Source organism: Trichosurus vulpecula, chromosome 3 (genome assembly GCF_011100635.1).
Source record: "Trichosurus vulpecula isolate mTriVul1 chromosome 3, mTriVul1.pri, whole genome shotgun sequence".
NCBI classification, from domain to species: domain Eukaryota; kingdom Metazoa; phylum Chordata; class Mammalia; order Diprotodontia; family Phalangeridae; genus Trichosurus; species Trichosurus vulpecula.
The window spans coordinates 219,107,621-219,134,588 of record NC_050575.1 but is presented as its reverse complement, the minus strand read 5'-3'; the positions used below and the strand labels follow the sequence as shown (position 1 = coordinate 219,134,588).

The 26,968-nt window shown below is 37.0% G+C and overlaps 1 protein-coding gene across 2 annotated transcripts in view; it reads right to left on the bottom strand.

The window, feature by feature from the left end:
- The window catches only part of LTBP1 (latent transforming growth factor beta binding protein 1), a 510,014-nt gene that overhangs the window by 171,052 nt on the left and 311,994 nt on the right, over nucleotides 1-26,968 (bottom strand). For both annotated transcript variants that reach the window (XM_036749323.1, XM_036749324.1), the window contains exons 9-10: nucleotides 25,818-25,889; nucleotides 6,933-7,055 (exon numbers count right to left, since the gene is read on the bottom strand). In XM_036749323.1, coding sequence (XP_036605218.1) covers nucleotides 6,933-7,055; nucleotides 25,818-25,889 — 195 coding nt within the window. The remainder of the gene's footprint in view (nucleotides 1-6,932; nucleotides 7,056-25,817; nucleotides 25,890-26,968) is intronic.

The following is a 26,968-nucleotide window of genomic DNA, read 5'->3' as shown; positions in this document are numbered from 1 at the left end:
ATATTACAAATTAGCAATAGTCAAAACAACCTGGCACTGCCTAGGAAACAGTGATGGACAGTGGAATAGATTAGGTATACAATATATAGTAGTAAATGACCAGAGTAATCTAATGTTTGGTAAATCCAAAGATTCAAGCTTTTGGGGTAAGAACTCAATATTTGACAAAAACTGCAGAGAAAACTGGAAAGCAGTTTGGAAGAAACTAGGCAAAGAGCAAAGGATATGAACAGGAAGTTTTTAAAAGAAGAAATCAAAGCTATCAATAGTCACACGAACAAATGCTCTAACTCACTACTGATTAGAGAAATGCAAATTAAAACAACTCTGACATATTACCTCACACCTATGAGGTGGGCTAGAAAATGACAAATGCTAGAGGGAATGTGGAAAAATTGGGACACTACTACACTTTTAGTAGAGTTGTGAAATAGTCTAATTATTCTGAAGAACAATTTGGAACCATGCCCAAAGGCATACATAAAATCTTTGACCATTTGACCCAGCAATACCACTACCAGGTGTGTATCTCAAAGATATAAAAGAAAAGGGAAAAGCACTTATTTGTACAAAAATATTTATAGCAGCTCTTTTTATGGTGGCAAAGAATTGGAAATCAAGGGGATGCCCATCAAATTGGAAATGTTTAAACATGTTGTCGTATATGGTTGTGATGGAATACTATTGTGCTCTAAGAAATGACAAGCAGGATGGTTTCAGAAAAACCTGTGAAGATTTCTACAAACTCATGAAAAGTGAAGTGAGAAGAACCAGAACACTGTACCCAATAACAGCAATATTGCAAGGATGATCAACTGTGAAAAATTTATCTACTCAGATCAACATAAGGATGCAAGACAATTGCAAAGGGAACCATGGTGAAAAATGCCATCCACCTCTAGAGAGAGAAATGATGAACTCTGAGTGCAGATTGAAGCTTAATTTTTTTTTTACTTTCTGTATGTTATTGTTTTATTTTGTCTTTCTTTTACAGTATGGCTAATATTAAAGTATGTTTTGCATGTCATCAACATGAATAATCAAACTCAAAGTGCTTGTCTTCTCAAGGAAGGGGGAGGAGTAAGGGGTAAGAGAGAATTTGAACTGGAAAATTTTTTAATGATTATTTAAAATTTTTTACATGTAATTAGAAAATATTTAAAGAAATTTTTAAAAAGTTAGCACTGTCAAATTATTTCTAATGACAGAGATTAGAAAAGGCAAGGAAGAAGTTGTGGTCAGATGTAATAATAAATGGTACAAACCTGACTTTGAAGAAACTGTTTCTAAGCCCCTGATTTGCTTGACCTTATTCTTCACAAAAACTGCTAAATGACTTAGTGGTAAAAGAGTTAGGTGGCTGACATAAATCGCAACGAATTTAAGAGATATGGGAATCTATAGGAAATGCCATAGCAGTTAGGCAAAGTAATCTTTATTTTGTTCTTGACTAGAAATATGAAACTAAACTAAACATATTGTTTGGTATTTGAGTGGAGCGCGTTCATTCTCTGTTATATGATGCTTAATCACAACTTAGAATTACAGAGGAAATACTATGTTAAAAGTTCCTCTTATTTCAGTTCATCAAACTTTCTATATTAATGAAATGAAAATAACTTTAGTAAATTTTCTACATAGTGTGTGTAACTCAACCTGCAATGACTGCAAACCATTGGATACAATGGCAGTCAGCAGTTGACTTTGAAGGCACTGAGTACTCTTGTTTAAAGGGAAGCTACAGCAGGAAAACTGGGACGTAGAAGAGAAAAGTGAGAGTAAAGAAGGTAAATTTCACCTATTTCACATTTTTTCTAAGTCCAGGCCTGGGTCAATCAAGGGAGACTTCCAAATACCTACCACCCATGAGACAACAAAAACCGAGTAACTCATATCTATCAAGTTGTATATCAGCAAAAAGCTAAAGTATAGTTTTTCTGGAGTAAATGTACATTTCCAATTCACTACACTGCCATCATCTTATCCTACCATTCAATTCGGTTTTCAAAGCCTAACTTTGATTGCTAATAGGGCATATAAAGAACCAGGTGGTGTCTGACAGGCAGAAAGAACCATAGAAGTTCTGAGGAGGAAGGTATCACTGAGGTTTCATAAAGGAGGTGAGACTAGGGAAGAGCCTTGAAGGCTAAGTGAGATACGGATAGGCAGAAAAAAGGAAGGAGGCATTCCAAACAGAGGAGATGAGTATAAACAAAAGCTCCTAGGCAAAAAAGGTGTAGAGTATGTTTAGGGGATAATAAACTGAATCTGGGGAAAGAATCAACATGTGAGAAAGATAACTGAAGTTATTAAAATAGGCCACATTACCTATTTTGCCTCTTTTTGTAGTCCAAGCACTTAGCACAACGCCTGGCATATAGAAGGTGCTTAAAAAATGCTTACTTTCTACAAAAACTCTGAATTGTGGAAGCATCAATCTTTATTGGTAGAGTTTCCTCACTTGGGAGTTCCCCATACCAATGAAATCACAGCAACAGTTCCAATCTCTAGCCGTAATAGCCCAGCAGTGTTCGGGAAAGATTAGAAAGGAGAAAGACTGAGAAAAGGAAGACTTTTAGTAGTCTAGAAATTAACAGCAAATGGCTGAAGTAGGGTCATTGTAAGTAATAGAAATGGAAAAGGAGTGGACTGATAAACACTGGAAAAATCAACAAAATTTTCTAAGGGATTGAAGGAGAGGAAAAAGTCAAAGATGACTCAGAAGATTTAAGCATGGAAAATAGGAGAATAATAGCACCATGGGAACAAATAGAAAAGTGGGGAAGAGGGGTATAATTTAGAGGGAAGGCTGCATTTCACTTTGGACATCCAAGTGGAAACAACCAGCAGGAGTTTATCCACCCAGTTTTGCAAAGGGCCTTGTCTAATCTTATAGTTGAACTTTAGTGTTCTTTCTCTCCTATGTTTCTTTCCCCCTCTTTTGGCTCCAAGCTCAAAGGACTGAGAATACTTTAAAACTGTTAAGTTTGGGGATCACAAGAAATCCTGACACTTGTTCACTTTGGACTTGGTCTATGCCTACCTCTCATCACAATGTACATGTATTAGCATAACATCTGCATACAGTAAGTGTCTAACTAATACTGACTGACATTCCACTTGCAAGTTCTCAGATTTTAAAGATTTGCACATAAAATGAAAAGTATGTTTAAATTTAATAAAAAGTAGTTATTTGTGGGAGAGGGGAGATATTTTATTAAGAATTTTTTAGCCAACTTTAAAAACTTTGCCATCCCTCATAAGATATGGTAATTTTTTTTTTAAGATTCAGCTCAAATGCCACCATCTGCAGGAGGCCTTCCCAGTTCCCCCAGCCACATTTGAACTCAGTTCTCCGTATATTATGAATATACCTATTTATTTATATGTTGTGCTCTCCCTCCATCAGAATGTGAGCTCTTTGAAAGTAGGGACTATAATTTTTACTCTTTGTATCCTTAGCATTCAGCAAATTCTTGCTAATTGATTGACAGAATAGGACTAGCTCTCTCTTGTTCCTCAGAAATCAACAGGAGAAATTTCTGGATTACAAAAGAACCCACATCTTTTATAATCTGAATGTCTTAATCTAATATTACATAGTCCAGGAATGGTAATGCTCCTGTATTTCTTTCATGGTGTAGTTCTTGACTAGCCTTACACATCTTAAGAACCAAACACTGGCACAAAGATACTGCAATCTGCTGCTGATTTTGCAAAGTAGTATTTTTTTTTCCTTAATCTTCTTTCTAACTTTCTTATTATTGCCAATGGCAACACTAAACTCCCCAGTTCCTCTAGCTTCATACACAGCCTTGGAGCTATTTTAAGTACTTCTTTGTATCTTTTTTCTCTCATATCTATCCTTCCCAGCTTTGTTCAACTGTTCCTTACCCATTTCCTTAAAAGATAATTCATTATCAAACTGGATTATTCTAAATCATAACATTCCACTTCATGTCTCCATAGCACTTCATGCAAAACATATAAATGTAGGGAGAAGACAAAGAGTTTATCAGGTAAATTGATAATGACTTTGTTATGATCATGATCATCCACTGGAAGATCTTGAATTGCCTGGGCTTGAACCCAGAACAGAACACTGAACACTGAACAGAAGCTCTTATTTAACTAGCAATAATATACCTTACTATTTATAAATTTACAAAAATGTTGTTCTATTTACAGGCACGTTGGATTGGGTGAACAGTGACACTCTTTTTAAATGAGCAAAATGGGTTGAGGTATCTCCTCTGACACATACTTCTGGTGTAACCCTGGGCAAAGTACTTGACCTTTCAGAGCTCTAAGAAATTCACTAATATTCTAAACTGAAAAGAAGTTATCAGCCTCCATTGGTACAGGGAATGTCCTCACTGGGAATACTCTGTACCAATGAAGTCTCTATCTTGAAAACCAATGGAAGGAAAATGTTTTTACAAAATTTTCTACTCTACACTTATGCCATTTTGAAAGAAAATAGTAGTGATTAGTTATAAGAAAAATGACAACTAAACAAGTCTTATTGGAAAGTGATAGATTCTAATAGGTTTTATTTTTTACCATATCTGACATTTCTACAATCTCAACATGAGTGAGCTGAGCCTATACACCTAAAAAGCAAATGGTGTTATTTGCCTAAAGAATTTATTTTTTTCCCAAAAGAATAAGTTTAAATAGACTAAGGTTCAGGGAAGATGTAATTCAGCTTTTACCAAAAAAAGGTTAATACTGGTTTGTTCTTGAAAAAATGTTTCCAATTTCAATAAAATTTTTAAAACAAAAAGCAAAACCTCTAAGCACATAAAATTTAATAACTCACAAAATTCTAACCAATTCTCACATTTTACATTTTCACACAAAAAATGATTACTCAATAAACACCTATTATATAGCCACTATGTGCTAAGGCACAGATGACACAAATAAAGGAGCTTACATTCTACTGAAGAGATACAACATATTCATCTTTAAGTCTGTATAGAATAAAAAATAAATACACAGTTTTTATAATCTGTAAAAACTGAAGGAATGAGAAGACTTTTTAAGTAGACTGCATTTGAACTGAGCCTGGAAAGAAATTGGGGGTTCCAAAAGGAATAAATGAGGAAAGCTTATGGCTACAAACCTGAGTTTTGTTTTGTTTTTGTTTGCTTGTTGTTATTGTTTAAGGAACATTTATGGTATCAACAATTATCAAAAGGAATTTAGTTAATAGGTTTGGATTATAATCACAACAGAGAACTGAAGGAACTGTATGGTCTTAGGAAGTTCTCTCACTGAGCCTCATTTTCCTAATATGTAAAAGGAGGGGATTGGACGAGAGGAAGGATTCTTAATATTTGGGGGTCATGGACTCCTTGGGTAGTCTAATGAAACCCATGGACTTCTTCTTAGAAGAATGCTTTTCAAATGAGTAAGATAAAGTGCATAGGACTACAAAGGAGACTAATCATATTGAAATAGTTATCAAAATGGCCTTTGAGCTGAGTAGCATGAAAAGGCAGGTATTTTCAATTCCTATTAACATTATAATTTGTTCCCTTATTTATCTCTTTTAGACCTAACTGGCTAGATCACCTACTCATCTTCAGCCTTGTTGCTAACTTGCCTGGCTAAGATATCAAGTTATGATTTATAGCTCCCATTTCATTTAGTGCCTCAGTAGCACAATTTACTAAGGAAGGGCTAAGTTATTTTAAATTATTGTTTTATAATATTCCTAACTGGCATGCATGCAGCAGCAATTACACTGATTTTATATCAAAGTATATTTGTCCTTCTTCCCTCTGGAAATTCACTTCTGCTTTCCTCCCCCTCTCCTTTTTCAGCTTGTTTTATATGTTTTCTGCCCTCCATTAGAATGTAAGCTCCCTAAAGGCAGAAAATGTCATCTTACTTTCGTGTTCTAGTGCTTAGCACAGCATCTGGTATATAGCAGCCACTTAATAAATGCTTCTTCTCTTGACTGTAGGTTATATCACAAAATTTTCCCCTGAAAAAGCTTAGTAAAACCTTAATTAAAACTCATCAGATTTTGAAATAATTGAGACAAGAGTTATGCTATAATTTAGTTTCACAGGGGACCAGTGAGCTCCTAGGGTTTTTTGGATTTCTTTGTCTTTCCCAGTGTTTAGCATAGTGCCTGGCAGATACCTGACACTTAATAAATGCTTCTTGACTTTACTGGATAGAGGGAATGTTTAAAATACTAGAAAGAGTACATTGTTTCCATGTCCCCCAAAACATTTCATTCAAGAAAAACAAATAAGCTGCTATTTACAAAACATTCTTTTCTGTTCGTTAAAGCAAACCCATGAAGAAGATCTACTTGGTCTCATAGTAGCTCTAAGAATTTACTTATTAATTACTGCATTTACCTAGGATAACAGATTTAGACCTGGAAGTGATCTTAGAGGCTATCTAGCATAATGCACTCCCCCACACCGTTACCCTGCTCCCCCTCCATTTTACCAATGAAAAAACTGAAGACCAATGAGGTTAAATAACTTGCCCAAGGTCAAACAGTGACCAGCAGGACTTGAACCCATGTTACCTGTCTCCAAATCCAGTTCTCTTTCTACTATACTACCCTAAAAATAATAGCATCATAGAATTTCAGAATCCCATAAGTCCCATAGTCCAACCTCTATATGATGCCTGAATTCCCAGTAAAACATCTTTTAGAGTTCATCTAATCTTCACATTTCTTTCAAAATATCCTCTAAATCAGATGTTTCAATAAATTTCAATAATTTCAATAGTCAGATTTTTCACTTGCCTTTCCTAACTGTCTAAATTAGTGAGGTTTTATGTATTTCAAATCTACAGCAGCCTATTCAGATAGGGCAGATGCCTTTTCTTGGACTTACCAAAAGCAATTTTTTAATCAAAATCAGAAATGAAAATAATTGGTCATTTTGATTACTTACGGATACAAGTTGACAATGTAGGATCCGGCACAAATCCCAGTTTGCAGGTGCACCGATAGCTGCCCAGTGTATTCAAACACTCACCATTAGGACATGCTCCTTGCATCTGGCATTCATTAATGTCTATAGGAAGAAAACAACAGATAACCAGAAGTTAAGCTCTTTGCAAAAATTGGCTATAAATTGCTTTTATTGTCCTACTCACTACAAGAAATCTGGTTACAACTAACATGGTATGCTCTTGGCCCTTGATTAGCAGCCTAAAAAGACTTCAAATCCAATCAACACATTTATTGAGCACATGCCATTTTTTAGGCCCTGCAGGTTATTAGAAGATTAACAGAGGGTTCCCTGAACCTCAAGAAATTTGCAATACAGTTGGGAAGACAAGATAGAAACATAAGGGAGCTTGAAGATTTAAATGTCAGTTTGAATAATAGAAGATATTTCAGAAGATCATAGCTAAAAGGCCACCAAGTATAGTCCGTTCACTTTATAGATGATGAAACTGTGATATATGGATGTCAAATGACTTTATTAGGGTCACATAGAGAATAAGGAGGCAAGTAGGCATTGGGTCCTCTGACACCAAAGGCAAGTATCTCCTACTTACCTTCACTGGGTTAACAAGCCAGTCTAATCAACTGCCAAATAAGCAGACCATTAATAACATGAAAAATCAGAGTCATAACAGAGATCGTTTCAGCGTATGTCAGGCGAGGAGGTGGGATCAGAATCTCACAGCTGGATGGGACTTTAGTGGCCATTTAGTCCAAATCATACACAAAAGAAATCCCTACCATAACATACCTTACAAGTGGTCACCTAGCCTCTGCTTAAAGACCCCCAATAAGGGTGATCTACTACCTCCCAAAGAGGCCCATTCTCCTTTTAGACAATCCTAAGTGCTAAGACATTTTCCTTTACAACAAGGCTAAATCTGCATATTTTTTATTTGCAACTGCTTCTACTTATTACTCCTGGTTATATCCTCTTGGACCAAAGAGAGCAAGTATGATCTGTCTTCCACACGCAGCCCACCCAACACTTGAACGAAATTATCATGTCCCTTCCCCTTTCCCAATATTCTCTTCTCCAAGCTAAATATTTCCAGAGGCTCTTAAAGGACCAGTAAGCCTTGGATTCATAAAAACAGGGTAAAAAGAACATTCTTAGAGGAGAATTATGTAAGCAAGGGCAGAAGACAGGTAAGCATAAAATTTAGATGCCAGAACATGAAAACTTTTGAATGCCAGGCTAAATTTGGACTTCATTCTGTAAACAGAAAAAAGGTATTGATATCATTTGAGCAGCAGATTGACTAAAGCAGTGCTTTATGAACATTAGTAAGGCAGGATAGGTTGAGAAAGGGAGAGAATGGAAGAAAGGAGGGTAGTTAAGAAGCTATTGCAGCACTCAGGTAATAACAGTATGAATAAAGGGATGACAAAGAAAGGATGGATAAGAGAAATGATAAAACAGAGAACTTATAGAATATGATGACTCACTGGATATTGGGATTGGGGATGGGACAGAAAACTCAGTTCTAACTTTAAAGTTTTGAGTCTTGGAAAATAATAGTGGCACTACTGACCAAAATTGGTCAATTAGGAGAAATCAAGAATTTGCGGTGGAAGAAGCTGAGAAGATACCTCATGAAACGTTAGAAATGCAGGGCTGGTATTAAATAAACGGGCCAAGCTTAGTAAGATTTATTTGGGAGTAGCCATTCATACAATGGCAATTTAATGGTGAATCACAGGGAAATCATAGTAATTAGTGTTTGGAAGAAACCAAGAATAAAATTTGTTCTTTTTTAACAAAAGGAATAATCTGCTCTTCTGTTTCATATCCCACTGTAGCTTAATAAATTCTTAACCTTGGCTATAATTCCTTCCAAATTTTTACTACATTTTAAACCTAATTTCTTTTTAGCTAAATCTGTCATGACAAGAATCCTCGCCATATGTAAAGGGAAATAAAATTTTATACAACTGTCAATTAATAGTTAAAAAAAACCTTAAAATTATTTATAAATACTCCAAGAGCCCAAAGATGTTAAACAGATGTCTCACCTGAATGTTGTTTGGGGCTGAAATGTGAGGATGGTAATATGTTTGTAGAAGTACAATCATAGCCAATTTGCAATGGTGAACGGAATTACAATAATTTACTTGCTACTTTATGTATTCTACCATATGGTCATGGGATTCTGAATACATGTCATAACCTGTAATGTGCAGTTGGACACAAAGCATAACTAGAAATATTTCCTACCATTCATTCTCCTTAAAAGACAAATGTAAACACAGTAGAATATTTTTCAAGCCAAGACAAGGCTTATCTGGTGCCACTAAAGGCTTGTGCCCCAACTTAAACCTGAAGCTTGGACAATCAGCCAATCACATAAAAGGAGATTAAGGGCATAGCCAAAAAAACTGGGCAGAGATTCCACTCTTCTTCCATGTCTCACATTTACAGTAAATAGACTATGGACCTTATTTTCCCTACCTCTTGAGCTATGCTCACAAATGATCAACTAGTCATCATGTTGTTATATTATTGCCCACTCTTGTACCCCCCCATCTCGTATAATTAGTTCAATCAAATTATTTCTTTACAATGCCAAGTTAAGAGGTACTCTGAGGAATGAGTTTAAATAAAGTATGTGAGGACAGAGAGATATAAATAATTCTGGAACATGGGACAGTAAAAGGTAGGGTGCACCTCAATGTAGCATCACAGTAGGAAAGGACACAGAGAACTTGTGAGAAATGGAGGGGGGGTAGGAAGATGCTAAAGATAAACCACATATCTGACATTTTTGCCCAGAGCTGGTCCAATGCCCAAGAAAGAGTGAAGAAGCATTCCTAAACTTTATCAATGCTTCTATAAAACCACTAACTTTGAAAAACCTTCTTAATGACTTTATAAGAGATCTGCCAAGCTTCCTCAGTATTCATTACCACAGCCAATCTCAAAATAAAGTGCAGTTCCTGGCTTACCAATGATCCATATATATTAGCATCTATCAAGTTCTAACCCTTTTGGTCTGCTACTAAGTTCTTACTGCTGCTTCCATAAGAGCAAATGTGGAAAAAACAACTTGAATTTTTCTTTAACAAAAAACGAAACTGTTCACCCTGTGATGTACACAATTATTACAACAATGTAAATGAAAAGAGTAATTTTTAAAATGCTTAAGACACTGAAATTGAGATGCTCAATCTTGACCCTGAGTAGATAAGAGATAATGAACTTCAAACATGGGGGACTATGGACAAGGAATGATACAAAAACTATAAGATGTAGTCTCTGTGTCAGTTGGTTTTACTAACTGCTCATTCTTTGTTAAAATGGGGAAATGCATGGGGGAGAGGGGGAGAGATCCAATTAAGTCTAGAAATGACTGATTTAAAAACAAAAGTATAAATAAAACTAAACTTTTAAAAGTGGAGAGATTGGATCTAATTTAATCCATCAAGCATTTATTAAATGCCTATTATGTACAAAACACTGTGGGAGAAGATGTGGATACAAAAACAAAGTTGGAAAACCATTAGCAGTAATAAGGAACAGGGAAATATTGTTTGTTTTTGTTTTGTTTGGGGGTGGGAGAGAGATAATGAGTTCTGCTCTGGACATATTGAATAACCACAAGACATCCAGTTTGATAACTTCTAAAGATAATTGGTAATTCATTACTGTAACTCATGAGAGAGAGAAGGGCTGGAAATCATCTGAACAGACACATAACTAAGACTATGAGAGCTGATGAGATCACCAAGAGACATAGTACAGAGAGAGAAGAGGACCCAGGCAGAATCCTGATGGACATGGCATGGATAAAGAATCAGCAAAGAAAGCTAAGAATGAGCAGTCAGAGATAAGAGGGAAAAAGAAGGAACATTTGTTACAAAAACCTAGAAAGGTGAATGTCTAGAAGGAAAAAGTGATTAAGTGTCAAATGCTTCAGAAAGAAAGAAAAGGAATGAAGGAAGGAAAGAAGGAAGGAAGGAACGAACGAAGGTATGACCAATTATGTGATAGACACTATGCTAAGCACTTTACAAACAGACTCTCATCTGATTCTCACAACAATCCTAGGAGGTAGGTGCTAGTATTATCTCCATTTTACAGTTGAGGAAATGAAAGCAGACCAAGATTAAGTAATTTGCCCAGGGTCAAACAGTTCATAAGTGTCTGAGATTCTATAGGCACTCAGCTCTTCCTAACTCTAGCCCTAGAGCTCTATCCAGTGCTGCCACCTGGCTTCCTCTAAGAGAGAGGTCAAGAATCAGGACTAAGAAAAGGCTATGTATGGGACTTGGCAATTATGAAATCATTGGTAACTTTGGAGAGGGAAGTTTCAGTTGAATGATGAGGTCAGAAGCCATATTGTAGAAGATTTAGAACATAATTAAAGAAAAGAAAGTGTAGGCACCAAATGTAGACAATTTTTATAAAGGAGTTTAGTAAATAAAGGTGGGGTGGGGAAGATAGAGGACAATAATTAGAAGGGATAGTAGGATCAATTAAGTGTTTTCTTAAGGATGACAGAGAAATGGGCCAGTAGATGGGGAGATTAAAGATATGAGACAGATGAGATGATAGTGAAGGCAATTTGATGAAGAAGACAGAAGGGGATTGAATTAAGCATGCATGTACCAGGGTTGAGTTAGAGAAGGGCAACCCTTCCATCTGAGACCAGAAAGAGGGAGGAGACAGTAGAGGAAGATGTCTGAGTGACGTGAGATGAGGAGGGAAGAAGGTGAGCTCTTGGCCAATTGGCTTAATTTTTTTCAGTGAACTATTAGATGAGGTTCTCTGTTGAGAGGATGGGGAGAAAAGATGCCTTGGGAGCTTTAAAAAAGATGAGAAGTTTTGGAACAACCATAGCAGAGATGATCTAGAAAAGACACACTTATGAAGGAAGATCTCAGCTCCTAAGAAGGAAATACTCCTAAATCTATCAGTCATGGAGTTATTCACCCAGAAGACAATGTACCCAGATGAGAATAGAAAAAGAGCCAAATCAGTGGAAGTGGCTCAGAACTCTGAGGCTCCCTCTCAGCACAAAGAGAGCCAACTATGGATTCAAGTCAGAATTAGCCCTGGTAGTGAGGAGTTGAGCTGAGGAGAACAGGATCAGCGAGTCTACTTTGCCCAGAGGGAAGCACTATGAGGACACTATCAGGTGACAAACGACATTGTTCTGGCTGTACCAGAGGCACAAACTGCCTTGGTCAGATGTATTCCTTACATATGTGCCTTATTATGAGGGCACTCTTCATTTGCACCCTCTTTTCCAGTTAACCCAATGTGTATACATCAGGTTTATGGAGAGAATATTTTGTAGGCACCATTCTCACTGTGTCACCTTAATAAAGGTCTTTGCTTTGAGCTAAATCTGCTTATTGATTCACTATTAAGGTTTTCATCAGTGGGGGCTTGTGAGCTATAGGTTAGGCATGTATACCCAGAAAATATCTCTGACACTGGGTAACAGTCACTCTCCAGAGGTATGTGAGTACAGATTTGGGAAGTGCTATAAATCAAAAATTTCTACCCAGTCAACTTCAAGTTAGAGCAGGAACTGAGGTCTGTGGATAGATTTCAGGGATAACATCAACTTGATTGGGGGGGGGAATTATATCTTTATTTGCACTAACCACTAGTTGAAATTTAGTATTTCCTTCAATTGCAATTAGAGTTAAAGGCAACTAGGTGTTATAGTGTATAAAACATTTGACCTTGAGTCAGGAAGCACTGAGTTCAAAGCCATCCTCAGATGTTTACCAGCTGTGTGATTCTGGGCAAGTCATTTAACCTTCACTTACCTCAGTTTCCTCATCTGTAAAATGGATATGATAAGAGAACCTTCCTCTCAGGGTTGTTTTGAGGATAAAATGAGATAATATTTATAAAGCATATTTCAAACCTTAAAGTGCTATATAAATGCTAGCTATTATGTAGGCAAGATTATTCCAAGAAGGGATCCAAAGGAGTCCAAAGACTTCACCAGAGGTCAAATAAAGGCTAAGAATCCCTAGGTTGGAGGGGCTGTGGTGTTAAGAACATTAGACTAGAATTCAGGACAAGAGTCCAGACTTTCTACCAGTGTTCATATGTGACCATTGTCAAATGGCATGTCTGAGTCAAATTTTACTCACTTGTAAAATCAGTAAAAAAATTAATGATTCCTGTCTAAGCTAATCTCCCATAGAGAAAGCATGACATAGTGGATGGAAAGCTGGTTCAGAATAAGCAAGACTGAACACATATCTGGGTTCCAATCTCACCTCTGATGCAAACTGCCCATGTGACCCTGGACAAGTCACTTAAGCACTCAGTGACCCAGATAACCCTAAGACTGAATTTCAGATCAGTTGCTGATCTTCACTGGGGTTTCCCTATACCACAAGATCACTGGATCAAGGGTCTTTAGAGGCGATCTAGTCCAATTCTCTCATTTTGATGAGAAAAATGAGGCCCAAGGAAGCTTACTGATTTGCCCACTGTAACTAAGTAAATGTCTAAGGTTAGATATGAACTCCAGAGATAGATCATTATTTTTTAACCTTCTCCTGGTGGTTCTATATGGCTGGAAATCACCAAAATCCATGATCATTTGTTCCTAAGAAATGCTACAAAAGTCTGTGAGGATTCACAAGAGTGTAAAAGAAAAAACAAGAGTGAGAAATAACACAGACATCCAAAGTATACTTATCCAAAAAATATTAAGAGAACCAGAGAAAGACCTACCGATCCTTTATGAAAGATTCAAGTGGCTTCAGTGTCAGAATTTCTCATAGTTTCATTTACTACTATCCAGCACCGAATTTAGCCTGCCAGAGAATATATGTCATAGAACTTAACTAAACCATCTATAACCTGGGAAAGTCATTACTAAGTCTTCATGCTATATACCATGGATTTGGTCACTGGACCCAACAAAATGATGGCAGCCTCCTATGAGAACAACTCTTTTACTTCTGTCCGCTTGGTCTTCAGTGGAACATTAAAAAAGAATAACTTTATAACCCAAAGAACAGCTTATTTTTACTTTGTGGTACATGTGCATCACACATGGAATTTGCTGCTAATGATACCCTTATTGTGTTAGCCTTGGATTCCTGACTTTAGTGCACAGGCACCACATCAATTTCTCCTTGAAACTACTGCAGTAATAGGAACCAAACGTGGGTTTTCTTCATGGCTCTTGTTGCTATACACATCATCTTAATGATTTTTATAAGCCTAGAACTAAAAAGTCATCAGTGTTCTCAGGAAATACAATGAGTTAATGATTCACCCTACCACAGCCTTTCCTGAGGAAAAGAGGTTAAAATAAAGACATTTCCTCTCTTATAGTAGGGATATGAGGGTTATTTTGTTCTTGGCAATGTGAGGATACGATGAATCATCCCCCTCCAAAAAAAAAACTCAAAAGGGTACCAAACTGGTTTTGCAAACCCTGGAATGTGTCATTCAGGCCTAGATCATAGGTATATTATAAGTCCTCTTGGAAAATGCTTTGCCAATTCAAAATAGAAGCTATGACATTGGTTCTGGGAGAGGATTCACTCAATGTGATACATTTTTATCGATTTCCTTTTAACTTGGAAAACAGAACTGATAAAATCATAAAACAGGCAATTCAAGGCTACCATCTAAATCGTGTCACATTTTCTGGAGCTAAACTTTTAAATGCTGTTAGCCTTCTGATAAATTATAGCAGACTCAACAAAAAGAATGAACTGGAATAAGTACTTCTAAGTTCTGACCTGTCAAGTCTGTTCAACTCTAGCTATAATTAAGACTGATTTACTTTTTCTACTATTGTTCCCAAACTATGCAGTATCTGATAGGGAAGCTCCTACCATAATATAACAAATACTTCTTAATATCTGCCACTAGAATTAATGCCCATGTGATGAGAACTGACTCTTAAATGGCAAAGTTCTATTCATTAGATATTGCCCCAAAATATAGAAATCAAGGCAGATAACTGTGAAGAAATGATGCACCAAAAGTCATGTACACAAACCTAAAGAGCAATGGAAATTTTTGTTATCTGTGGACATTCTGCCCATACCAAAATAACTTAAAGTTGTTTTTTAAAAAAATAACTCTGGGGAAAGGGTCATGGACTCAGAGAATGGAAGAAAGCTTATTTACAAGCAAATTTATTTTGCTCAATCTTGCCCTAAACTGTAATAATATGACCAAGTGGAAGTGATCTCAATATAACCATGTAAGATTCTTATTTTTTCTTTTCAAACTATTTATGTATGCTGAGTCTGTGCCAGTTGAGAACTTCTATAAAGAAGCCCTCTTGATACAATGCTTTGATATAAATTAAAGAAAATAGCTTGTTCATGATTTACAAGAAAATATCTGTTTTTACTATAAAACATTGAGACACTTTAAGCAAAAAATTATTTATAAAAAAATCAATAGGCTACAAAAGTACTAGATAATTTTACTTTTCCAAACAAAGCTAACATGTCAGGAATGCATGCCTTCCCTATCTTTCCATTTGTAATCCCTAATTCTTTCAAGGTTTAGATCAAGTGTTACCTCCTATACCAGACCTTTCCTGATTCCTCTTAATCAATTAATCAATAAGCATTTAATTAAGTGATTACCATTTGCCAGGCATATATACAAAGACAAGGGAAAAAAGTCCTTGTCCTCAAAGAGTTTACATTCTAACAAGAGAAACAACATGTACCCATACAAAATATATACAGAGCAGATACAAGTGAAAGAAAGGGAAGGCATTTGCAGCTAAGGGGAGTTTGGCTGTGAAAAGGAGGCGAGATATGGGATAGCTTAAGAAGATGTCAGGATTAAATGAAAGAGTTTTGTTTTGTTTTATCAGAAGTGTGATTTCATCAGTGTAGTTCCAGAGTTCCAGGAGATGAATTTCCTCCATCAATGCTGAGCTTACAGCTTTAGAGAGTTGTATAAAAACACAAGAGCTTAATTGATCAGACCAGGGTCTCATAGCCTGCATGTGTCAGAGACAGCACCCAAATCCAGATCATCTTGACTCCAAAGACCACTCTCTTTCCACTACACCTCACTGCCTCTCAAAGCGAAGATATATGAGAATGGTAAGAGAGATCTAGTTATATTTGTGAAAGAGTAAGAGAAGGAATCAGTAGAATGGGACGAAAGTTGAAATTGAAATAAAAAATTAGTGAGAAGGGGATATACTCTCAGGGGAGACAGATGGAGATGGAATCAAGGGCAGATGCATAGGGATTGGCATAGGGCCATGTCCTCCTCCAAGGCTAGAGCAAAAGAAGAGAGTATTTACTGATCATTCCATAAATACTTTTTGTCTTACTGAAGGAGTAAAAGTTTTAAAACGTATGCTGCTCTAGTATCCAGGTCAAGTTCCATTTTTTTTAATGAAACAAAATTTCAAAGCCTCAGCCAATGTCCCACTTAGTCAAACAATATTCAGTACAGGTGTTTCTCATTTTAAGTTACTAAAAATGTGTATAAATCAAATTCATTTGAAATGTACGAGGAGTGCTTGCAATCGGAAAAAAATCCAAAAACGAAGCATTTTTGTAATGAAATTATACCCTAATCGACCTCTTCTTTAAGTAACTGTTCTTAAAACAGGGCAATCATTTTCCTCATTTGTAAAAGAAGGGAGTCAGAATAGATGACCTATCTCTAAGGGCCTTAAGAGCATTGCCTTTCTATGAGTTCAAGACATTGTAAAACAAAATTCATGACAAGATAATAAAAACAGTGCTTTGGTATTTGATGTAAAAGATCTGATTTGAAGATAACTAAAATTAAATGTGTGCTAAAGTATGTGAAATTTTTAAGTATCTTACATTCCTTCAAAGTGATTTCAGTCAATCAATGGGCATTTATTAAGTGCCTACTATATTATATGCTAAAGCACTATACTAAGTACTGAGGATGCAAAGACAGATGCAAAATAAAATACACACACACACACACACACACACACACACACACACACACACAAAAGTAAAACCTGCCCTCAAGGAGTGTAATTCTAATGGGGAAGACAACATGCATGTTTGCATATGTGTACGTGTATATACAGAACATATACAAAGTAAATAAATACAAGGTAATATAGGTAAGGTGGGGGGGGAAGTAATAAAAACTAGGAAGATGGAGAAAAGACCTTCATGCAGAAAATGGTGCTTGAGCTGGAAGCCAGGAATTCGAAGTGGTGGAAATAAGTATATCAGCTGTGAGAAAATTGTCACTTCTAACTGTAGGTTGCAATTGCAATTCCTACGCAGTGAAACCACATTTCAAGAATTCAGCTTTCTCAGGGCATCATTTGAAGTCTCTTCTCATGTTCTCTTTCCCCAGAATAAGTTATTCTCAGCTCTCAAAATATCTCTTCATAGTCTTTATTCTTAATAGTTAACTTGGTCTTTTCACTAAAGAAGTTCTCTTAGCCCTTTTTCTGTGTGTCTCACATAGTTTTCTCTCCAGCCATGACAGTTAACTCTCTCCAGAATGGCAATCATATTGAGCCCAAAATTCTATTCCCTTTCCATAAAAGTAGAGTTCCTGTTTGAAGGGGTATTTAAGCAATGGTTGTATCAACAATGTGGTGAATGTCTGGTGCAGAATGTCCTTTTGTTGATGCTGATAGGCAACACAACTGAGACTTGGATTCTTAGAAAACTTCCTGAAACACTGAGAAGGTAAGTCAGGGTCACAAAGCTAGCAAGAGTAAGAGATAACTTGAACCCAAGAATTGATGATGTCAAGGCTCAGTCCTCTGTCCACTACCCCCATACTAGTCTCAGATATTATTTCCATAAAACACAAAATAGGGACTAGTGTTTGCATTATAAAAGGCCTCTACTTAACAAAAGAGTTATTAATTAGATAGTTATAATATATAGTAAATTCCCATACTATCTTTAAAATATGTGAAAAATGTGAAAAATTTAATACTATATTCAACCTTTCAAAAGCACATCAATTTCATAGGAGGACTTAGAAGAACAAATCAGAGCTAGCAAGCATGGTAAAACACTGAATTCTGCCAGAAAACTCTATATTGTCATCTCTTTTTATTAAATATTATTTCATTTAATTTTATTTTTACACCAAAACAATAATGAAACCATAAATGGTACTTTAAAACGAAAGAAACAAAATTTTACGTTTGTTGAGATAAATGATCCAAATTATAAAAGCTCAATAATATCAGGGAATTGGAAGAATGTTTAAGATCTCCATGTTTACATGTAATAAATCATTCCTCTGAAAAGATAATTGGAGCATTGCTAGAGGAAAAACACCCTAGCTTAACAGCAATTATCCTAAAGTTACTCAAATTAACTCACACAGATGGCTCTGTTATGGTGCATAAAGTAGTTAAAAATTGTTTCAGGACATTGGTTCACTTAGCTCAAAAGAAATAATCAGATTTCAGTTATTAATCACTTTAATGTTAAATAGGTCTTGTAAAATGAACAAACTCTTGACCACAGGAAAAGTTCAGAGCAAAACAATAATCAGTTATTTAATATAGTCACTCTACTTTAGAATACTGAAGTTAAAAAAAAGACTCCGATCCTCCAAGAAAACTGGCTACATGTATATAAAATTCTGTTTAACTTTACTAATATGACAAAGCAAATGATTCTAAATCCTTTTGTTCAATAGCCATCTCTGCAGATTATGTTGAATGAAATCATATTATTTTTATGAGTCAGTATTCTCAATAGTGTAACTTAGCAGTGCCTTCTTGGAGGCATCATGAACCAGAATTTTCTGTGATTGTCTTTGCTCCAAAGTACATGCCAAAAAGTAGAACACTGCTTTTCAAATATCCTTGGGAGTTTAACTTTAGCCAGGATTAAGTATTACTTACCATCAGCACAAGTGATGGAGACAGAACCATTTGACAAGCTAACTACAGATGAAACTGACTCAAGATTACTTGGCCCTGGTAACAGAGTGAGATGATTATAAACAGTTCTTCAGGCCATTCAGGTAAAGAGACTACTTTTACCATGGTTATTTTGGATAATCCCATTTCACTTTTTGCATTCCCCCATTTTACTTTGTTAAAGGGGGCTGAGCAATTTATTACCAACAATTTTCACTTTCACTTCTTAACCAAGTTAGTAAATATCCAAGTTTTTTTGATGAGTATGAGTTACAAGATTCTTCCAAAATCACAAAATTTTAGAGCTGGAAGGATTCTCAGGAATCATTGACTATAACTGTTTAATTTTACATGAGGGAATCAAGATCCAATGAAGAGAAGTGACTTGACTGAGGTCCCTAGCTAGTTATGGGCAGAGTTTGGTCAATAACCTAGCAGGACAGATCTTTTGCCTTTTCATTATATACTGCCATGCCTTCTAGTAGCTCAATGAACAAAATGACATACTGCCCTGTATTCAGCTATTAGCTAATCCTTTTATACATTACACATCTACAGTATTTACTGTTTGGTTCAAATCTTAGCTCTTCTATCCTTGTAAAAAAAATTTTTTTGGGTGATGCCAAGGGCTGAGATGAATTACTACTATTATTTGGGTTTCAAATAAATGTCTTTCGTGCTTGACCTCCTAAATCAAGAGTTCTTTACCTAGGACCTGTGAACATTTTAAAATATTTTGATAATTTTATTTCAATATAATTGGTTTCCTTTGTAATCCTATTTATTTTATTTTGTGCATTTCTAAGAGGTCTAAGGGTATCACCAGACTGCAAAGGGATCTATGACACAGAAAAGGTAAAGAAATCCTACCCTAACTGACACTTCAAAATATGTTCCTTCATTTTACACCATCCCTGAACCAATGAGCCCTCCGTGGGTTTCACCGGTAGACAGAAATACAGAAAATCAAAGAAAAATGGATTTAAAGGAAAATTGTCAAGTTTTTGACCACCAAATTCCCAACCTGCCAGTGGCAAGAACACACTAATAAAACCAAAGGGTATTACAATCAATTTTTTAAATTATCTGCACTGCTAATTTTACGGGGAAGAGAAGGAATTTCAACATGCTAAAATATGGAAGGAGTATAAAGGGGACTTTTCATTTCCCCCCAGCTTCTCTGCTTCGTTTCAACTCTACAAAACATTGGCTTCCCCTAGGACAAGCTCATCAGCAGAAATCTCATCATCGTGGAGATTGCTTCAACTTTGATACTCAACACCTCCTCAGCTGCCCTTCCCTTCTGACTGGAGGGCAGGTCAGGTTGGTTATACAGGGCTTTAAAAGCCAAACAAATCATCTTTAGATTATATATTATTTCAGCTTTTCTCTACTATTGTTTACTTCTGTTAGTGCAGATAAACAAGATCTGATACTTGATAAGGCACACTTCCATAAATGTCATTCAAAGTGAGAACAGAATAGGATCAGCCCTTTCTCCCCATACCTAATACACATCAAATCCTGCATGCAAAGCCTCAACATCATTTGCAATTATGAGAAATCAATAAGAGCTAAGGTCCCAAGATAAACTATAGTAGATCCTCTATGGCTCTTAACAGCTGCCAGCTAACTAGTATATTATCAGAGTTCATTATACTATACTACTCATTATCCCTGGGCTTTAGTAAATTGTAAAGAGAGAGAGATAGCTGTGCCCCTTCAGGATCAAAAGGCTTGTTTTCTGCCCTCAATAACTACTCCAGACTTACTCAGTTGGCAACCTAGAGTTCATCGTAAGAATGAGGAACTGTGAAGTCATCTGTTCTGCAAAACAATATTAGCTGAACATGTACACACTAGCCAACCACAGAGTTATCAGGCATCTATATTTAGGCTGTTTGAGTCCCTATTTGTGGCAGCTGGTTATTCCTATCATAGGGTGGTCACCCTGAACCTTCCATGACCTTATTTTTCAGTTATACAAACATATGTCTACTTACCTTTGGCACAGCCATGTATTCTCACAGGCAAGAACTAACTAAACCCTAAAACCAAGTTTTAAGTAATGTGATGTTTTTAAAGGGATTCTGCTACTAGCATTACAACCACAAGAGAGAATCATGTCAAATCTACATTGTCCCCTGACCCCGGGGTAATAATAAAAATTGTAATAGTGAAAAAACGATGACTGCTGACATTTACATGGGGCTTTACCATAGTTAAAAGTTCTATGACAACAATTGGAAAGGTAAGTCATTAACTTTTTGAGCCTTAGTTTCTTCATTTACAAAATGACAGTGGCAGGGAAGGACAAGAAGACCTTTTAAGTCTTTTCTAGTTCTAAGTGTATAAGATTATATTCAGAGTAACTTAGACAAATGTACTCATAGCCATGTTTTCTAGATAGCTCTATGATCTCATTTAGCTCCTCTACTGGTATAGATGGAGCACCTAGGTGTAGCTAGGAGCAGTAGAAGGAGTGCCAGGACTGGAATAAGAAGACTCATGATCTTCCTGAGTTCAAATCTGGCCTCAGACACTTACTAGCTGTGTGATCTTGGACAAGTCACTTCACCCTGTTTGCCTCAGTTTCCTCATTTGTTAAATGAGCAAGAGAAGGAAATGGCAAACCACTTCAGTATCTTTACCAATAAAACCCCAAATGGGGTTACAAAGAATCAAACATGACTAAAAATGAATGAACTTGTGCAGATTGTATCTTCTCATCCTGTGGGGTTCCTTCCCTCTCACCCAGGCAGGAAGTTCTGCGGCCACTCACCACTCTGACCCCAATACTGACTGGTAAAGAAGCTTTAATTTGCTTTATTTTTCCAACGGGCCATGTTCATTTCTTGTGAGGCAGCCTCGTAGCCCTCTGCTACTGGTGGCTCACCATATTAGAGAGAACACCAGATTGGCTTTAGTCCTGCTTCACCTCTGAACTCATATGATCCACCAGTCTCAACCACTCCCAGAAGCAAGTACTACAGTGATGCACCAGCACAACTATTTAAGTTTTTCCACCTGGGTGGATTGGCAGGCTGATTTCTTTTGCATTCTTGGGGCTGAACTTGAAGACTACCAACACTGCCACCGCTATAATGTCTTTCACAAACAGGAGTGTCTGGAAAAGCATACCATCTCTACAGAGAATTTCACTTCTATTTAGTCTCTGAGAAAGACATTCTCTCTGACCGTGGCTCACTTTTGGTCACCAGGCTTCCTTGTTTTAGACATCATCGGATACTTATAAGCAGGAGATAACTAAGCAAGGTTCTAGCTGTATTCTATTTCGTATGATATCAACATATACATGGAAGACACCATGAGAGAAAATCATCTACAAAAGGTATCTAATACCTTTGACCCAGAGATCTGACTGGCACATACATTTTTTAAAAATTTTCATTTCAGTCATTTTGGGGGCATGTCTGACTCTTTGTGACCCTGTTTGGGGTTTTCTTGGTAAAGATACTGAAGTAGTTTGTCATTTCCTTCTCCAGCTCATTTTACAGATGAGGAAACTGAGGCAAGCAGGGTTGAGCCACTTGCCCAGGATCACAAAATTAATAAGTGTCTGAGACCAGATTTGAACTCAGGGAGATGAGTCTTCCTGAGTCCAGGCCTTGCACTCTATCCACTAGCTGCTCAGATGTCAAAGGGGGAAAAAAGGCCAAATATACACCAAAATATCCGTAGATATATAGTGTGAAGAATTAGAAACAAAATAGTTGCTCATCAGGTGGGGACTGGCTAAAGAAGCTAAAGAAAGATGATTTGTGTAAGAACAAAACTGAATGTTACTGTGAAATGAAAATATGAATAATTCCAAAAACATATAGGATAACATGAACAGATACTAGTAAATAGAACTAGAAAGTAATATATGACCACGAAAATAAGGTAAATAGAACAGAAAATAAACAGTGTAATTATAATGTTGACCCCAGAGCACAACTGAGAAAATGAACCTCCTTTCCCTGGAGAGGTAAGGGACTATGGCTTTGAGACATTTACATACTACCAGATAGTCAATTTTGCTTAACTTTTTTTTCGTTTTTTGGTATTTGTTAGAAGGTGGAAATGGGTGGAGTAGGAGGAGGTTACATACAAAAATTAATGTGATGTTAAAACAAGTCATCATTAAAATGAAAAGATTAAAACAGAAAACAAAATCTTCTATAAAAACCTGCCTTTTCCTCAATAGATAAATGGTCAAAGTTTATGAACAGCCAGTTTTTCAACAAAGAAGTCAAAACTATATATAGTCAAATGAAAAAAAAATTATCTAAATCACTATTGAGTAGAGAAAGGCAAATTAATACAACTTTGAGATAACATCTTATATCTATCAGATGGGCTAAAATAAGGTAAAGTGACAAATGTTGGAGAGGATGTGAAAAACTGGGACGCTAATTCACTGTTGATGAAACTGTGAAATGACCCAACCATTTTGGCGAGCAACGTGGAATTATGCCCAAAGAGTTATAAAACAGTGTATACCCTTAGATCCAGTAATATCACTATTATGTCTGTTTCCCAAGGGGATTAGGAAAAAGGAAAAGAACTTGTATTTTCTGAAATATTTATGGTGGCTCTCTTTGTGGTAGCAAAGAACTGGGAATTGAGGAGATGCCCGTCAGTTCGGGAATGGCTAAACAAGTTGTGGTATATGATTGTAATGGAATACTATTGTGCTATAAGAAATGGGGAGCTGGTTGATATGGAAAGACTAGCACGAAACAATGAAAAGTGAAATGGGCAAAACCAAGAGAACTAGTACACAATAACAGCAATACTGTTCTAAGAACAACTTTGAACAACTAAATCATTTTGAGCATTTAAATACTCAAATCAGCTACAAAGAATCCATGAAGGAAGATGCTATCCACTTCCAGAGAAAGAATTGATAAAGAGAAGTATGTATAGTTTGGTTTTACATATATTTACACATTTATGCTTCACAGTAGCCTTCTTTAGGGCAGAGTGGGGAAGGAGGGATAAAGAAATTAAAAGTACATATCAGAAAACAAAAGAAAACTTAGCAGGAAGCACAGAAAAAAGATAGCTTTGGAAATAATGTGTAGTATTTATTACATAATTTTTCAAAAAGAAAGTAAACTGTGAAATGGAAATTTGTACTTTTATATTGAATCCTGTGCTGTGTACACAGAAATATTCTTTTTTTTCTTTTTGTGTCTAAGTTCAAAATTAATAACAAAAAATTTTAAAGAAAAAAAAACCTCTGTCTCTTTTCTTCTGATATTTTCCTTAGAAATGTTAGCAAATCCATTTGCCATTTCATTTGAAGAGATATGGTCAAATTACACAGTACACTAGAACCACTGTCCAGGCAAACTGTGTTGTAATATAGCAAAATCTTTGGACTTGAGTCAAAATACCTAAGTCCTGGCTCAGGCTTAACAGTCAAATGGAAAACTGCTTCCCACCTTCCAGTTTCATGTATATATATGTTCCAAGGATTATTAGGCTCAGTTGGGTGCCAGTTTTTTACAGGTTCACTTTCCCCTCCACTGCCTTACATTGTTTGATGAAGCAATACTGCCTCTAATTCCCATCTTCTCTAATAATATTTTTTTGATAAATGAACTTGTACATTAAATTAATGCAGTCTTTACCAGCCATTTGTTTTCTATCTCGCAAAGACAGCAAGGGTTTTACCAGCTAAGGTGATTTCTATTATCTTTTGGTCATTTTCTATGATCTTTTGTTGCAGAGGCCATCTTACATTGGCTAATCTCTAGGAAATGGTGATAAATACAAAAACATAGGTGTGGAGTTGGAAGGAATCATAGCGATCTTCAAGTCTAGTCATTTCATTATTCAGGGGAGGAAAATGAGGTCCAGAGAGGTTTAAGTGACTTCATCAGGGTCATGTCTGCCTGAGCATGGTTCTAGTGTGCTCTGAGATTTGACCATATCTCTGTTGGTATTTTATCCCCAGAAAACAGAATAAGGAAATAACCCTATTTACTACAGAGGACAACATAGATAATTCTGGCACTTGTCACAGACTTTCATGTTTTCCTAGCCAAGTGGTACTCAAAAAAGGAAAAGAAATAGTAAAGAGAAGAAAAGTAAGGGTAAAGGAGCAGAGAGGAGGAAGAAGGAGGGGGAAAAGAAGGATGGAAGGAGAGGAGGGAAGGAAAGGGGAGAGGATAAGGGGTAAAGGAGAAGAAAGGTGGGAAGGGATAGGAAAGGAGAGAGGGGAGGAGGATAAAAAGGGAAAGGGGGGGAAGAGGATAGGAAAAGAGGGAAAGAGGATAGAGATGAAAGAAGAGAAGGAGGGAAGAGGAGAAAAAAGGGAATTTAGGGTTAGAGATTAGGGTTAGGGTGAGGGGAATTTAGGGTTAGAGTTGGAAAAAGGGGTAAATAATTTAGATTAGGATTAGGAAAAGAGGACAGAAGAGGGAAAGAAGAAGGAAAGAAGAAGAGAGGAGATAGAAGGGGGAGGAAGAAGGAAAGGAGAAGAAACAGGAAGAAAGGGGGAAGTAGAGAGGAGGGAGGGGAAGGGAGAGGAAGTAAGGAAAGAGAAACAAAGAAGGGAAGATGGGGGAAGAAACAAGGGGAGGACAGGGAGCAGTCAAAAGCAGGAGGAGTAGAAAGGTGACAGGAAGGTAAGGGAAAGTCAAGGAAAGGGACAGGGGTAAGGGGAAAGGAAAAGAGGAATGAGAGGGAGAAAGGGGGGAAGGAGAGGAAGAAGGCAAGGAGGAGAGGGAGGAGTGAGGGAGGTGCAGGAGGGGAAAGATGGAAGGAGAAAGGAGGGAAGAGAGAGAGAAGGGGAGAGAAGATAAAGAAAGGAAGAAAAGGAAAGTAAATAATTTTAAATGCATTCTCACTGATGGTGAGGTAGATGTTTCCTAGCATTTCTGGCTTCTAATATGACACAATTCACCTATTACTATTCAATTCACAAGATCCTTGTTAATATCAAATTTTACCTTGGCAAAAGGTAGCATTAAGTCTCTTGTAACCTTGAGGACATTCCATCATTTGGCTATAACCGTGGTAAGCTAAAAGAGAGAAAAATCATTGAATATTTGTTAGTACTTGGCAATATTTTTAAAAATTTAGTTGGCATCTTACTTATTAATAAAAACAGACATTTATATAGCACTTTAAAGTTTATAAAGTGTTCTCCATACTTTCATTTTTTTGATCCTCACTGCAGCTTTCTATCAAGTAAATATATAGATATTACCCCCCTTTTACCCACAAGGAAACTAAAGCTCAGGTCTAGCCCTTGTAGAGCTGGGTCACTGAGCCCAGCACCCAGGCCAGATTCCAGGAGTCAGATTCTAAAAGCCACTGCTTCCTCCTCCACACTTCCAGCTCCTATCAAAAAGTGCTCTGGGGGGTGGAGCCAAGATGGTCGCTGGAAAATAGGGACTCCCTTAAGCTCTCCCCCAAATCTCTCCAAACACCTGTGAAAAATGGCTCTGAACAAATTCTAGAGCTGTGGAACCCAAGAAATAGCAGAGGGAAGCAGGTCTCCAGCCCAGGACAGCCTGGATGGTAACTGGGAAGGGTCTATAGCATGGTGCTGGCAGCAAAGCACAGCCCAGGGTGAGCCACACCAGGACAGACCAGGCACTGAGGAGATCAGGCAGAGCAGGCCGTAGGGCCATAAATCACTGAGTTGTGGCAGCTACCAGACTTCTCAACCCACAAACACCAAAGACAATGGAGAAGGTTAGTAGGAAAACTGCTGGATCAGGAGGAGAGAGAAATGTGGGGGCACCAGAGGTGAAGCCATGGTTGCAGAAGCGGCAGCAGCAGAAAGCTCCTGCAGCTGCTACCAGAGCTCCAGCTGTGGTTGCTTCTGGCCCCAGGCCAACCCAGCAGGAGGAATCAAGCGACAGATCAGAGCAGGAGTGCAGGGAGCTCTTTGGTGGCACAGAGGCAGGTTCTCTTGTTTTGCCCTGCTTGGATCTAGATCAAGGTATTAGTTGGTGGTTCTTGGGGGAGGAAGAGCACTGCTGTGGCAGAGCTTGCAGTGCCAATGGAGTAGGAGTAGCTCTGAAAACAGCAGCACAGCCCCTAAAGCTTGGGACAAAGTACTGTCTACTCTACAAGCAGTCATACCCTGACA